General features: G+C 34.2%; 2 protein-coding genes across 2 annotated transcripts; one reads left to right on the top strand and one right to left on the bottom strand.

Annotated features, from left to right (window-relative positions):
* Positions 1 to 2659: 2659 nt before the first annotated feature.
* Positions 2660 to 5372, top strand: LOC131611159 (WRKY transcription factor 72A-like). Its single transcript, XM_058883260.1, has 4 exons — positions 2660 to 2810; positions 3148 to 3690; positions 3787 to 3900; positions 4153 to 5372. The coding sequence occupies exons 1-4, from the start codon at positions 2715 to 2717 to the stop codon at positions 5155 to 5157; spliced, it is 1758 nt and encodes a 585-aa protein (XP_058739243.1). The 5' UTR covers positions 2660 to 2714; the 3' UTR covers positions 5158 to 5372.
* A 1586-nt stretch (positions 5373 to 6958) lies between these two features.
* Positions 6959 to 11621, bottom strand: LOC131608783 (translation factor GUF1 homolog, mitochondrial-like). Its single transcript, XM_058880321.1, has 11 exons — positions 11231 to 11621; positions 9086 to 9842; positions 8840 to 8996; positions 8671 to 8725; positions 8513 to 8580; positions 8336 to 8440; positions 8172 to 8243; positions 7941 to 8054; positions 7659 to 7859; positions 7318 to 7517; positions 6959 to 7182 (listed from the first exon to the last, which is right to left on the bottom strand). Exons 1-10 carry the CDS (start codon positions 11570 to 11572, stop codon positions 7352 to 7354), a joined length of 2037 nt encoding a protein of 678 aa, XP_058736304.1. The 5' UTR covers positions 11573 to 11621; the 3' UTR covers positions 6959 to 7182; positions 7318 to 7351.
* Between the last annotated feature and the right edge of the window lie 1305 nt (positions 11622 to 12926).

Genomic DNA, 12926 nt, shown 5'->3' with positions numbered 1-12926 from the left:
ATATAGTCTTGATCTCCATCTTGTTTTACAATACAAAGCAATGTGAAACGATTTCAACATGCCTCATTTCAACGAGCATCGACAATTTTCATGTTGATTGAAAATGATACACATGTTTCCATTGTATACTTAGACAACGATCATAGTTTTAAAAAAATGATCATACTCTATCATAAGAAATATACTTCGCTTAAATCTAAATACTCCGAGAACTTTTCCTTTATTTTCATCAAAAAGTTTAGTTCAAATGAAGTACTACCTATAACACCCCAGAGTGCTTTCAGCATTATCGACTGATCCCACAAACTAACACAGGTCTTCTCAACATGTTTTGTTCTCACTCACATGTTTTTCGGGAAACTTTCCAGAAGGTCATCCATCCCAATATTTCTCCAAGTCAAGCACGCTTAACTGTGAAGTTCTTATGGAACGCGCTACCGAAAAAAAGATGCATCTTATTGCTATAGGTAGTACCTATTAGTCCTTATATGCATTGTTTCAACTATGCAGTCTTTTCCCTGCATAGCCTCAGTATCCCTCTCATTCTGATGTGGCGACCATTCTTGCTCCCTTCGGTCTCAAGTGTTACATGCGGTGCAACCACTCCTCGCCTTCTTTAGCCTCGGGTTTTACATGCCCATCAGCTTCCGCATGGTTCATCCTCGAACCACATCGTATTTGGATTGGTCTGGCTCTGATACCATTTGTAACACCCTAGAATGCTTTCGAGATTATCGACTGATCCCACAAACCAACACGGGTCTTTCCATCATGCTTTGACCTCACTCACATGTTTCCCGAAAAACTTCATAGAAGGTCACTCAACCCAATATTTCTCCAAGCCAAGCACGCTTAACTGTGGAGTTCTTATGGAACGGGCTACCAAAAACAAGATACTAGCTCAACTGGTAGTGGGAATGGATTGAACATGTTCTTGAACCTCAACGTACATGGTTCGATTCCCTCGAAAGGCAAAAACTCTACTAGAGAAGAGGGTAGAGAAGATCGTGAGGTATCAGTGTCGAGATTGCACTGTGAGGGGCCCGGGCTGTTACACTCCCTTCATCCATAAATATAAGATCAATAGAGTAAATCACAAAAATTAAAAAAAGTTGATTAAAACATTAAATTTCTTGACTATTGTATAATTTTACGAGTTTATTATTAGGAGAGAAAATATGTTTGTGTAAGAGTATTTAGTAAAGATTGTAGAAAAATATGCCACTTAATTAAAAATATAGGGGTAAAATGCTCTGAAATTTGAAGAGGTTCTTATAAAAATGAAAGAAAAAAAGAAAAAGAAAAGTGACTTATATTTATAAGCTGAGTTAGGATCATACTTCACCATAAAAAGTATGTGATATCTAAGCTAAGCCACTTAAAAGTTTTAAATTGATTTACTCAAAAGTTATAGTTCAAAAGAACTACCATACTTACTATTAAAATTATATGTTTCACTTGAATTTAAACTAACTTTAAGAACTTTTGTCAAGAAATCAAGTAAAAAATGTATGGTTCAACTTTCATGTTTGGAAGAAGTTCTTTAACCATTAACATAATCTCACCGCACATCTTGCATCAATGCTTATGTAATAATCAATACCTTATGTAATCTTAATTATATCAATACATCCTTAACTTGAATTTTACACAAATTAAAATCTATTCTCGTATCAAATTTCTCTACCTCAAACTTCACAATGGAACTAATGGTTGTCATAGTATCTATAATGTAACTTTTGCACCAAAGAGGTTTTTTTCTTCTAATGTGGTAGAAAACCTTTTCAATGTCAAGTCTTAAAAGAACCAAAACCTTTCTAACAAGGTTACAATGACTCACTTAAATATCAAGTCTTTTGAACCAAAACCTAGATCAAACAATGTTACAACTACATAACATATTATGAACTCTAATCCTTAATACACAACTTAACTAATAATTCCTTTTCTTCAAGTTGTATATAGATGATTTAAAACACCATATAGCATATTATAATTATGCATTTGTGATCATATTCATGGAAATTAGTGAAAAGGTCAATGGCAGCAGTGAACATCATAGCAAATGGTTGACAACCATAGTATGGACCTCAAACTTGACAAAGTAATATTAAGTTCCAACCTGCACCATTGACAAATATTTTCTTGCTTGCCTCAACCAACGTTATACCTTTTCAACTTTAACTGCATATACCTATATGTCATGTCTTCTCATCACTACCAAGTTTCAATTATTTAGTATTTTTGTCACACAAAAAAAAGTAGTTATATACGGTATATAGTATTACAACTAATCATAGTTTTTATGAATTAGTCTATGCAGCGGCGTGTAGGAATATCTCGTTCATACTTTAAAAAAATTGAATGACAAAATTGAGCTTTCTTTGCCTACTCAACCTCATTAATGACTTAGATATGGAGATCATATAATTAATTTAACAATAAAATAATTTTAAAAATCCTAAAAAATTAGCTTAGCAAATGGTGTTGACATTTCAGGGTTATGGCTGGCTACATAATGAGAACTATATGAACATTGGGATCGGTGAATTTGTATTTGTTTATTCCATGTCTAGCTCATGAGAGTTTATTGGTTTATAAAAGGGTTATATGGCTCTGTCAAAAAATAAATAAATAATAATATAGTTTATATATAAAGAGGTTAATTATGTGAGATTGTACTATTGTGAAAGAAATAATAAGGTATTTCAAAAATGTCTAGCTCTAGTTGTTCAGAGATAGAAGAGAAGAGAGTTACTTCAATTTTCCATGAAGATGATTTCTCTACTCAACAAGAAGTTTCAAAAGAGGTTCTTCTTTGTAATATCTATGAATTTTTCATGAATAATTTTCTTTGCATTATTGAATTTTGGTTTTACTTTGATTCTTTGTGATGTCATAGGATTATGATTATGTATTTTGAATTTCATATATTCATCAACAAAAGAAGTTACGGCGGATTATTATGACTTTAAATTTGTTTTATATATTAAGATCAGATGAATAGAGAAAACTCAGACTCGATTATTATAGAACAAAACTTATATGTGTTACAGAAAGTGTTGTAATTTATGATATTCGCTATAGTTTTGTTTATATATTTTGTCTTTGTTGTTTATTTCTTACTATTGTAATTTTGAAATATAGGAAGATAAACTAAAATGCGCTAAAACTGAGATGGGTGAGGTGAAAGAAGAAAATGAAAGATTGAAGACGATGCTATCGCGAGTTGAAAAAGACTACAACACCCTTCAACTCCGTTTCTTTGACATCGTTAACAAAGAAGTTTCTAACAACGGAGTAGAAGAATCATCGGTTTCACATGAAGAAAACGATGAAGAACCCGAATTCGTGTCACTTTGTCTTGGAAGAAGTCCAAATGAGTATAAGAAAGAAGCGACAAAAATTGATCAAAATTCAAACAAGCCTAAAGAAAAAGAGGACATGGAAGTTAACCTTAGTCTTGGATTAGATTCTAAATACATGTTGTCAATGGAGTTAGAATCTGATTTGACTCCAATGAATAATAGCTTAGAAGAATTACCAAAGGAAGTTGAAGTTGAAGAAAAAGGAACATTATTTTCAACAAATAAATCAACAAAGGTTATAAATGTAAACGATGATGTTTCTGATCAAATGCCTACCAAGAGAGTAAGGGTATCTGTTAGAGCTAAATGTGATACTCCAACGGTTAGTATCAATTAATACTTACATTACAAATTTACCATTTTTCATATTTGAAGATTTTTTTCTTGTCTAACAATTTGTGGTGTGCCTATAAAATAGATGAATGATGGATGCCAATGGAGAAAATATGGACAAAAGATAGCAAAAGGAAATCCGTGTCCAAGAGCATACTATCGTTGCACGGTCGCACCAGCATGTCCAGTTAGGAAACAGGTATCTGCACATATGAAACAGACATAAACACAAGCATCTGATATGACACTGATACATCAACATTGATAATAATTTGAAAATTTGAATAAAATAAAAAACGTAATCGCGTGTGTTGGTGTTGAGTCAGTGTCAGACATCAACACGTATCAGACACCAGACAAAACTTGGTTTCAAAGGTGTCTGTACTAAGACAAAAACGATAATGATTTGTATTTAGACCAAAAACATTTATATTCTTGTCTATGATTTCAGGTCCAAAGATGTGCTGATGACATGTCAATCTTAATCACAACATATGAAGGAACACACAACCATCCTCTTCAAGTAACAGCATCAGCCATGGCATACACTACATCAGCTGCAGCATCAATGATGTTATCAGGCTCATCAACATCATCATCATCACATCATCAAAATCTTCATCATCAAAACTCAACATCTTTTGGGAACTCACCAGCATTACTCAACAATGGCCTAAATTTCAATCATCACCAATTCGAACAATCACGAACACCAAAACAACACTTCTTCATTCCACCAAACCATTCCTCACATAACAATTTGTTCCCAACAATCACTTTAGACCTAACTTCACCTTCATCCTTATCATCATCGTCATCGTCATTATCGAACATCGCTCCTATTCCGAGATTTTCTCCGAATAATCTCAATTTTTGTTCCGCGCAACAACCAAATTTCACTCCATCATCAACCATTTGGAACAACAACAAATTAGGGTTAGGGTTTATCAACAATAACACAATAATGCCTATGGAAAAAACTCAAATTAGGCCTTTCAACCATTTCCAAGAAAACTTCTATCAAAAGTGTGTGACAAATTATCAAACACCTTCAAGGCAAGCTTTGGCAGAAACAATAAGCAAAGCAATTAGCACTGATCCAAGTCTTCATTCAGTTATAGCAGCTGCAGTTACATCAATTGTAGGACAAGGATCAAACAATGGTGTGAATCAAAAGGAAACTAAAGAGAATGGTTTAGGTTTAGGGTTGAATTTGAAGCATGGTGAGTATCCTCAATTAGGTTCAAACAATTTGTTGAATCAAAATGGTAAAGGGTGCTTAAAGGGTGCATCATACTTCAAAAGGTTGTCACCAACAACAAGTTCACAAGCCAAGAATTTCATGCTTCTTCAACCATCATTGCCATTTTCTGTTTCTAAGAGTAGTGCTAGCAAATCTTCATCCATTGTTAATCATGTCAATCATTGTGATTCAAAGATGAACACACATCATTAGTTATCTTCTTCCTTTGAAAAGTTAGTTATTCCATGTAACTTTTGTATTAAAAATGAAATTTGGATCTTCTACCGTTGTTGTATAGTATAGTGAGAATTAATATACACTATACAGAAACGGTAGAGGATTCAATTTCGTCAAATGTAGTTTTAAGCTTTTGTAATTCACTACCTCACTATAAACACTCATCAATCAAATATAATTGAAACCCTCTTTCATTTCTCAATTTTCCTAATCATTGTTGTGTGTAATTCATTAGCTTGTGTTTATTACTTGTTTAACAAAAAAACTATTATGATGGTTAGAAAATTAGTTAAGTTGGTTATGAGATTTTTTTAAGTGGTTATTACGATGTTAAGATAGCTTAGACTATAAGTAATCGTCTTATTCTCTATGTGTGATATTTTTTATCTCAATAATATTCACATGATTACATCATATTCTAGGATGAATCTTTCTCCATCATTCGTTACATTGTTAATTAATCCATTTTTTCCCTCTTAAATTATTTTCATCTTGATCTCTTATGATTGATTGTTCAAACAAATTGGTATAGTAGAGTTTGGTTTGATTTTTTAATCTACAACAAATTCATGGCCAATGTGAATCAAAATACAAGTGAACAATTTATAGCAAACCTTCTAACATTCAAAGGAGATGATTATGACTGTTGATTTGCCCAACTGAATGATATTTTTGAATTTTATGATGCGTTTGAAATTGTAAATGGTGGTGTTCATACCTTAACTAAAAATGAGTGGACAATTTCTAGCAAACCTTCCAACATTCAAAGAAGATAATTATGAATGATAGATTTGTCCAACTGAATGATACTTTCAAATTTCATGATGTGTTTGAAATCGTGAATGATGGTGTTCCTACATTAACTAAAAATGAGTGGACAATTGCTAGCAAACCTTTCAATATTCAAACGAGAGAATTAGCAAACCTTTCAATATTCAAACGAGAGAATTATGATCGTTGATTTGTCCAACTGAATGATACTTTGAACTCTAATATTTTAATTTTTATTTAAATGTAATTTGTGTCTTAACCCCTAAGGGTTGGTCTACTGGCGGAGGCCCTGGGTATTGAGAGTGTGCTCCTCTCAAGATCTTGAGTTTGAATCCAACTAATTGTTAACAACCAGTCCACACAGAGCTTTGCTCTGACTCTGACTTTAAACCAAGATTTTTAAATAAAATAAAATGTAACTTACTGAACAGAAAAAGATCAATATTTCCCTTATGTAAGCAAAACATTAAACGTGTTGTACCTAAATTTATAAGTGACAAGGTCACAATCAAATGTTCAAATGTGACCCTTCATGCTAAAAATCATGTTGCACTAAACAATAATTAAAATTAGTCAATGCATAAAATAAATTTATAAAACTACAAGAGTCTACAAGAGTTTTGGAGGTAGAACATTTTAATTCTTAGCAATGCTTTCCATAATAATAATGCATATCAAGTTGTTAAAACCTTGATTTGGGGAATATAATTTATGAGTTATGGATCAATTATCAAGTTGATTTGAATTGTTCATGTTGACTACTTTGATAGTGACAACTCCACAAAAATCCTATGTGTACTTTGATATATGAATATTTTGAGTTGAATTATTTGTTTACATTAATTATATGTTTATAATTGTTACATATAATGTCTAAAAAAAATAACAAATAGAGCGGTCATACCGATATATGCTATCATATGATATTTCATTTTTGACGTTGGCCGCTCTGCACCGCTATTCTCGACTACTCTAGTCTGTATAGACTATAATTACTGAATAGAAATAGTTAGAACAAAATGTTTATTACAAAAGATCATGGTTGATGGATGAACTCAATTTCTTCCATCAAAGAACATCAACATATGAAAGAACAAGAATTTAATTGTAAAAAATTGTCATCTTCACTAATAAATTAGATGAAATTGAAAAGGTATACTAGTTTCCATGAAAGCAGCAAAGTAGATTGCTTTCACTATTCCTTCTTATGACAGTAATAGGTTACAAAACCTACATAACAGAAACAAAAGTGAAAATGGAAAGAAAAAAAATCAGTTACTTTATTACACGATATCGAAACAAAAGATGGATAAATTCACAAGTCACTACTAATCTGAAATTTAAAACAAAGAAGTAGTTAATTACCAATATCTAATGCGGGGTTTTATTTGAACGACTTCTATGAAACCTTCAATAGTTCATGGAATGCTTCTTGTGGTATATCAACGGAACCAACACGTTTCATTCGCTTTTTCCCTTCCTTTTGCTTCTCCAAAAGCTTCCTCTTTCGTGTTATATCACCGCCATAACACTTGGCAAGAACATTTTTTCTCATAGCTGTAATGCTGCAATAAATGTGGAGAATTTCAGCATGGCAAAACAGAAGAGTTATGAGCAAGGCAAGTTAATGACTTATTTAATAATCTCAATTCTGATTCGAGATTTTTACATTCATATCAGAAGCTAAAAGTTTTAAGACAACTTACGTCTCTCTTGCTATAATTTTTGACCCAATGGCGGCTTGTACGGATATCTCGAACATTTGCCTGTCTATGACTTTCTTCAATTTCTCCACTAATTCACGTCCAACACGATACGCTTTCGAGTTATGAACAATGGTTGCCATTGCATCAACTGGTTGTCCATTCAAGAGAATATCGAGTTTCACCAGATCAGATGCCTGATAACTGCAATTGCACCCCATAGAGTTATGAACAATGATCACGCAAGCGGTTATAAAGAAAAGGGAAAAGGACGGGGGTACTTACTCTGAGTCTTCATAATCAAATGATGCATAACCTGATGTTATACTCTTCAATTCATTATAAAAGTCAATAACAATTTCCCTCAAAGGAAGACGATACTTCAAGAAAACTCGTTGACTGCGGACAAAATAATAAAGGGAACAATGCTTTTAACGAGAGACCGAGGTTGTCAAATATTTATTGATTGATATTGATATATTAATGAAATAGAAACTTCGGCAAACCGAAATCTACCTGTCAATGAACGAGTACTCTAACTGTTCCCCCCTACGTTCGGAGACAAGGGTGATAACAGCTCCGACATACCTTAGATAAAACAATTATTTTAAGATAATAAATATCAGCTCTGAAAGAAGCAAATAAATTATTCTTTTGTTCGGGGTTGTGCAAGAGCTTACTCACTAGGAATAACTATAGTAGCTATTACTGTGGGTTCCCAACAGGCTACCACTCGTTGCTTGGGATTAGACGGTAATGCAGCGGGATTCTGAACTTCTAATTTGCTGATTAAAAAACATAGACTATTAGTAAAGGCCGGCGAACCTAGCCCGATAAATACAACTTTGATAATCTACCTTCCATCAGCATACTCGTATATATAAGGCACAGTAGGAACAGTTGAGATAATATGGGCTCCATATTCCTGTTTACACAAACATGCCCTTGTCAACGACGGACACGACACTAACACTGACACATCAACCGATAATTATTTGAAAAAATGAGATGTTACCTGTTCAAGCCTTTGATGAAAAACATCCATGTGCAGAAGGCCTAAAAATCCACACCTGATTGAATTTAAAAAAGAAACATTAAAAATCCATTCCTTATGAAGTTATCTGAGTTTCAAATTTTGAACGAACCGAATTAGCATTCCATTCTAAAAGCAATTGATGCCAGACCTGAACCCTAGACCTAGAGCAGTGCTAGTTTCTTTAGCGACAGAGACACTGGCATCATTGCAAGTAAGCTTCTCTATTGCATGGTTAAGTAGTTCGAAATCAGATCCATCCGCTGGAAAAAGACCAGAAAAAACCATGTGCTTTGCTGCTTTGAAGCCTACAATTTAAAACTATTAAATCATTAAGAATTAATGAAAATGTTAACAAACCGATTTCCAAAGAAAGGAGGAAAAAGACCCACTTTACCTGGAAGAGGTTCTATATCAACAGTGCTTCGTGAATGGTAAATTGTATCTCCAATACGTGCCTCTTTGGTTGACCGCATGCCACTTATAACATAACCGACTTGTCCAGTAAACAAGATTCCGGTAGGAGTAAGTTCAGGATGCATGATGCCTATATCCAAAGCTTCGTATGATTTACCAGTGGCCGCTGAAGAAATCTTATCCCCCTTGCGCAGGGCACCATCAACGACAGCAACATGGCATATCACCCCTCTGTATTCATCAAAATACGAATCAAGTAAAAGCATACGCAAAGGAGAATCACTCTTCCCAGGAGGTGGAGGTATACGCTCTATGACTGCTGGAAGAACATGTTCAAGACCCATCCCAGTTTTAGCCGATGTTAGCAATGCATCGTCTGGGTCAAGATCAAACATCGATTTCAATTGCGCTTTAACACGGTCAGGATCAGCAGTTGGCTGATCTATCTTGTTTATGACAGGTATAATTGATAAGTTCGATTCAAAGGCAAGGTAAAAGTTAGCAACGGTTTGCGCTTGAACTCCTTGAGCTGCGTCAACAACCAAAAGCACACCTTGACAAGCGGCTAGTGACCTTGACACTTCATAACTGAAATCTACATGTCCGGGAGTGTCGATAAGATTCAGCAAATAATTAGGTGATTCCTTTCCATCGCTACAATCAACACCATTTATGATGTTCTTATAGAACATTGTTGCAGTCTGAGCTTTAACCGTGATCCCCCTTTCTCTCTCCACCTAGAACACAGTTCAAACTTCACCAATTAAGTAACATATGACATAAAAGCCAAGAAACATAACAATATTGTCATGCTTGGTTCAACTTTACTAATCTCAGACACCGTTGTGTAGCACCTACCCCCTAAAAGGCTATAGCATTATAGCAGATAGCAGGATTGCCGCTAATTCAAAGACTAAAAACCAGTGTACAAACATAAATACTCAAAAATACCCTCAAAAGAAGCGAAGGTTTAAAAATGAATTTGAGGAATTTATCATCGATATTCTAATAGGAGACAAAATAGAGGTCTGGGGCCACAATTCAGCCGCAGTTAGTGGCTGCTACAACCGTTATTCAAGACGGAGGCTCACAGGCCAATAGCGTCACGATGAAACCTACCACAGCTACACTATTCCGCTATAGCCTGGTATTGGACATAGGTTTGGAAGAACAATTTAATCAAGCGTTTATAGCATAAGCGCTTTCCATATAAGTATTTATGTAACATTGAAATCGACTTAATTAATCATTTCCTGAAGAACCGCCTACAATTCATATGCGACATTTATTCGAGACAGAGGGAGTAACTAATACAGCGAACTTCTAACTAATCATAAGTAACTAGTAATATACCTATTAATGTAGACTAATTCTAATCAATATCTAACTATATCCAACAGTGTTCATCAGCTATCCTCTAGAGCTTACTGAAATACGCTTAAAACAGTTTTTGTAAATGCCAATGCCATAGCTATTTTCATATGTTATGCCAAATATTGTCATAAATGTGTAATCCAATAAATAATCTCCAATAACCAATCCAAACAAACCCTATAACCTACCTACCACTAGTACTTTAAGATATGTTTTGATTGATGGACTATAACAGAGCGGAGCGGAATAAAACATGATGGAATAGGGTAAAGCGGAGCGGAATGGAACATGATGGAGAAGAGTGAAGCAAAGCGGAATGGAACATGATGGAGAAGAGTGAAGCAAAGAGGAATGGAACATGATGGAATAGAGTGAAGCGGAGTGGAATGGAACATGATGGAACAGGTGAAGCGGAGTGGAATGGAACCAAGATTCCATCATGTTCCATTATGCTCCATCCATTATTTGACATTAGCTCATATAGTTTCATCCAATCACTTTCAATTTTACAAATTAGCATTCAGGGTCTACATGTCAATGTTCAGGTTCCTGTTGGTGCTTCATGGAATATAACATGGCACAAAATTTTGATCTTTTTTCTCTTCAAAACCAACACATTGCCGCATTCCACATCCTAGTTAACCCAAAACACATACATGAAAAAAGCAACAACTTTGAACATCACCCATTTCGCATAACATCACAAACAACCATACCCACATAAAAAAAAAAAGCTAATTTATAACAAAACCTGCAATTTATCAAGATACTGAGGCTGCCCAAGTCCTTTCTTAATAGTCCCAGTAAGCTCCAAAAGCCGATCAGCAAGAGTAGATTTTCCATGATCCACATGCGCAATTATCGAGAAATTCCTCACAAGCTCTGGAGGGTACTGACTCAAATCTATAACAGCTTTCTCCTTGGTGCTACTTTGACGTGATTGGGTGCAGAAAAGTGCACGCGTTAAGGAAAATCGTTGATGCGTTATTCTACTTGTTAATGGTGTCAAATTGAAATTGAAATTCAAATTGAATAGTAATGAAATGCAATTTGATTGGTTTAGGGTTTTTGAAGCTTTTCTTAGATAACCCATTTCAGGGTTTTTGAGGTTTTTGGTTAATAATGGAAGTGTGTTTTGTTCAACATTGATGAAAAGGGGAAGGTTTGCTTCACTATGATACGACGTCGTTTTTGGGCTGGATTTCCATGAGAATGTGGGCTTATTTTAGAGGAATCACTATTTACACCCCTTGTTTACTCTTATCTTATGTTTAATCTTTGACAATGGCAAGGTTCCAATTCCAAGTTTGAATTCAAATGTTAGCAAACAATATCAGATTCTTTTGTAATTTAGTTTAAAAAAAAAAAGAGGAAAAAAGTGTTCAATATTTCTTAAGTACAAATAAATTTAAAACAATAAAAAGTAATCCAATCAAGTCTGAAATATTGTCATGCAAATCCAAATAATTCAGCTACTTGCTTCATAATTCAACTCCATCAAATTTATTGTTGTTATGCAAGGATCGAGAACACCATAAAGTACTCGTTCTTTTAAGAATGGGCAATTAGATATAACGACTATATCTAATATGTGTCTCACGTCACGCCGAAGGTTTTAACCACTCTTAATATATAAAAAGAAATACATTTCATTTCAAGTATTCAATTCACAGTCACACTTACTTTACTTTTTATTCTCCTAGTGATTTGTGCATTAGAGTGTTAGCATTGCAGGTCAACCCCTTCCACACTGTACCAGAAGCACAAATTAATCAAAACAAGGAATTCCCTTATCATTTTATTGACCATTTCTAATTCTAAACCAAACAGTGAAGTCGTTTATGGGAATTGACATTTGATTCCTACAAATTTCATGAGGAACAACTGTTTCTCCCTCGCATATCCAAATCTACGATTCTTTCGTCTCAAACACTAATCTCTTCGCGAACAATATGATACCAAATTCTCAAAGCTATAATGAATTCGGTAGCAACTCGATCTTTCAAAGCTGTCCTTTCACCTGCAGAAGCTAGTAAGGCTCATCCTCTTCCACCGAAGATAGACGATCATGTCATTGTAACTTGTCCTTCCATTTCAACGCTGCAAGATCATGCTCCCCCAAGAATCAACCTGGAGGATTCCAAGCTTTTCTAACTTTACAACATTAATTCAAGTAACTACATTTAAAATTAGAAGGACATTCATCTAAGAAAAAGTCATCTGAAAGGCATCAAAGTAATTTAGATGGCACGAGACTCAAATGAGCCAGATGGAAAATGCATACTTTTGGGAGTTTATACTTTAGTTCTCTTTTTCAAACTTTTTTCTGTTTTAGGTTAATAGGTTAAGTTTCATCTATTCTACCTGGCAAATGTATTTTTTCAAAGTAATTCTCAAATGTATTTTATTCACAAGAGTTTATTTTTACTTATGTTTTGTTACAGAAG

Source organism: Vicia villosa, linkage group LG6 (assembly GCF_029867415.1).
Source record: "Vicia villosa cultivar HV-30 ecotype Madison, WI linkage group LG6, Vvil1.0, whole genome shotgun sequence".
Classification (NCBI taxonomy): domain Eukaryota; kingdom Viridiplantae; phylum Streptophyta; class Magnoliopsida; order Fabales; family Fabaceae; genus Vicia; species Vicia villosa.
Note: the sequence above shows the minus strand (reverse complement) of the source record. Positions and strands in the feature narration are given on the sequence as shown.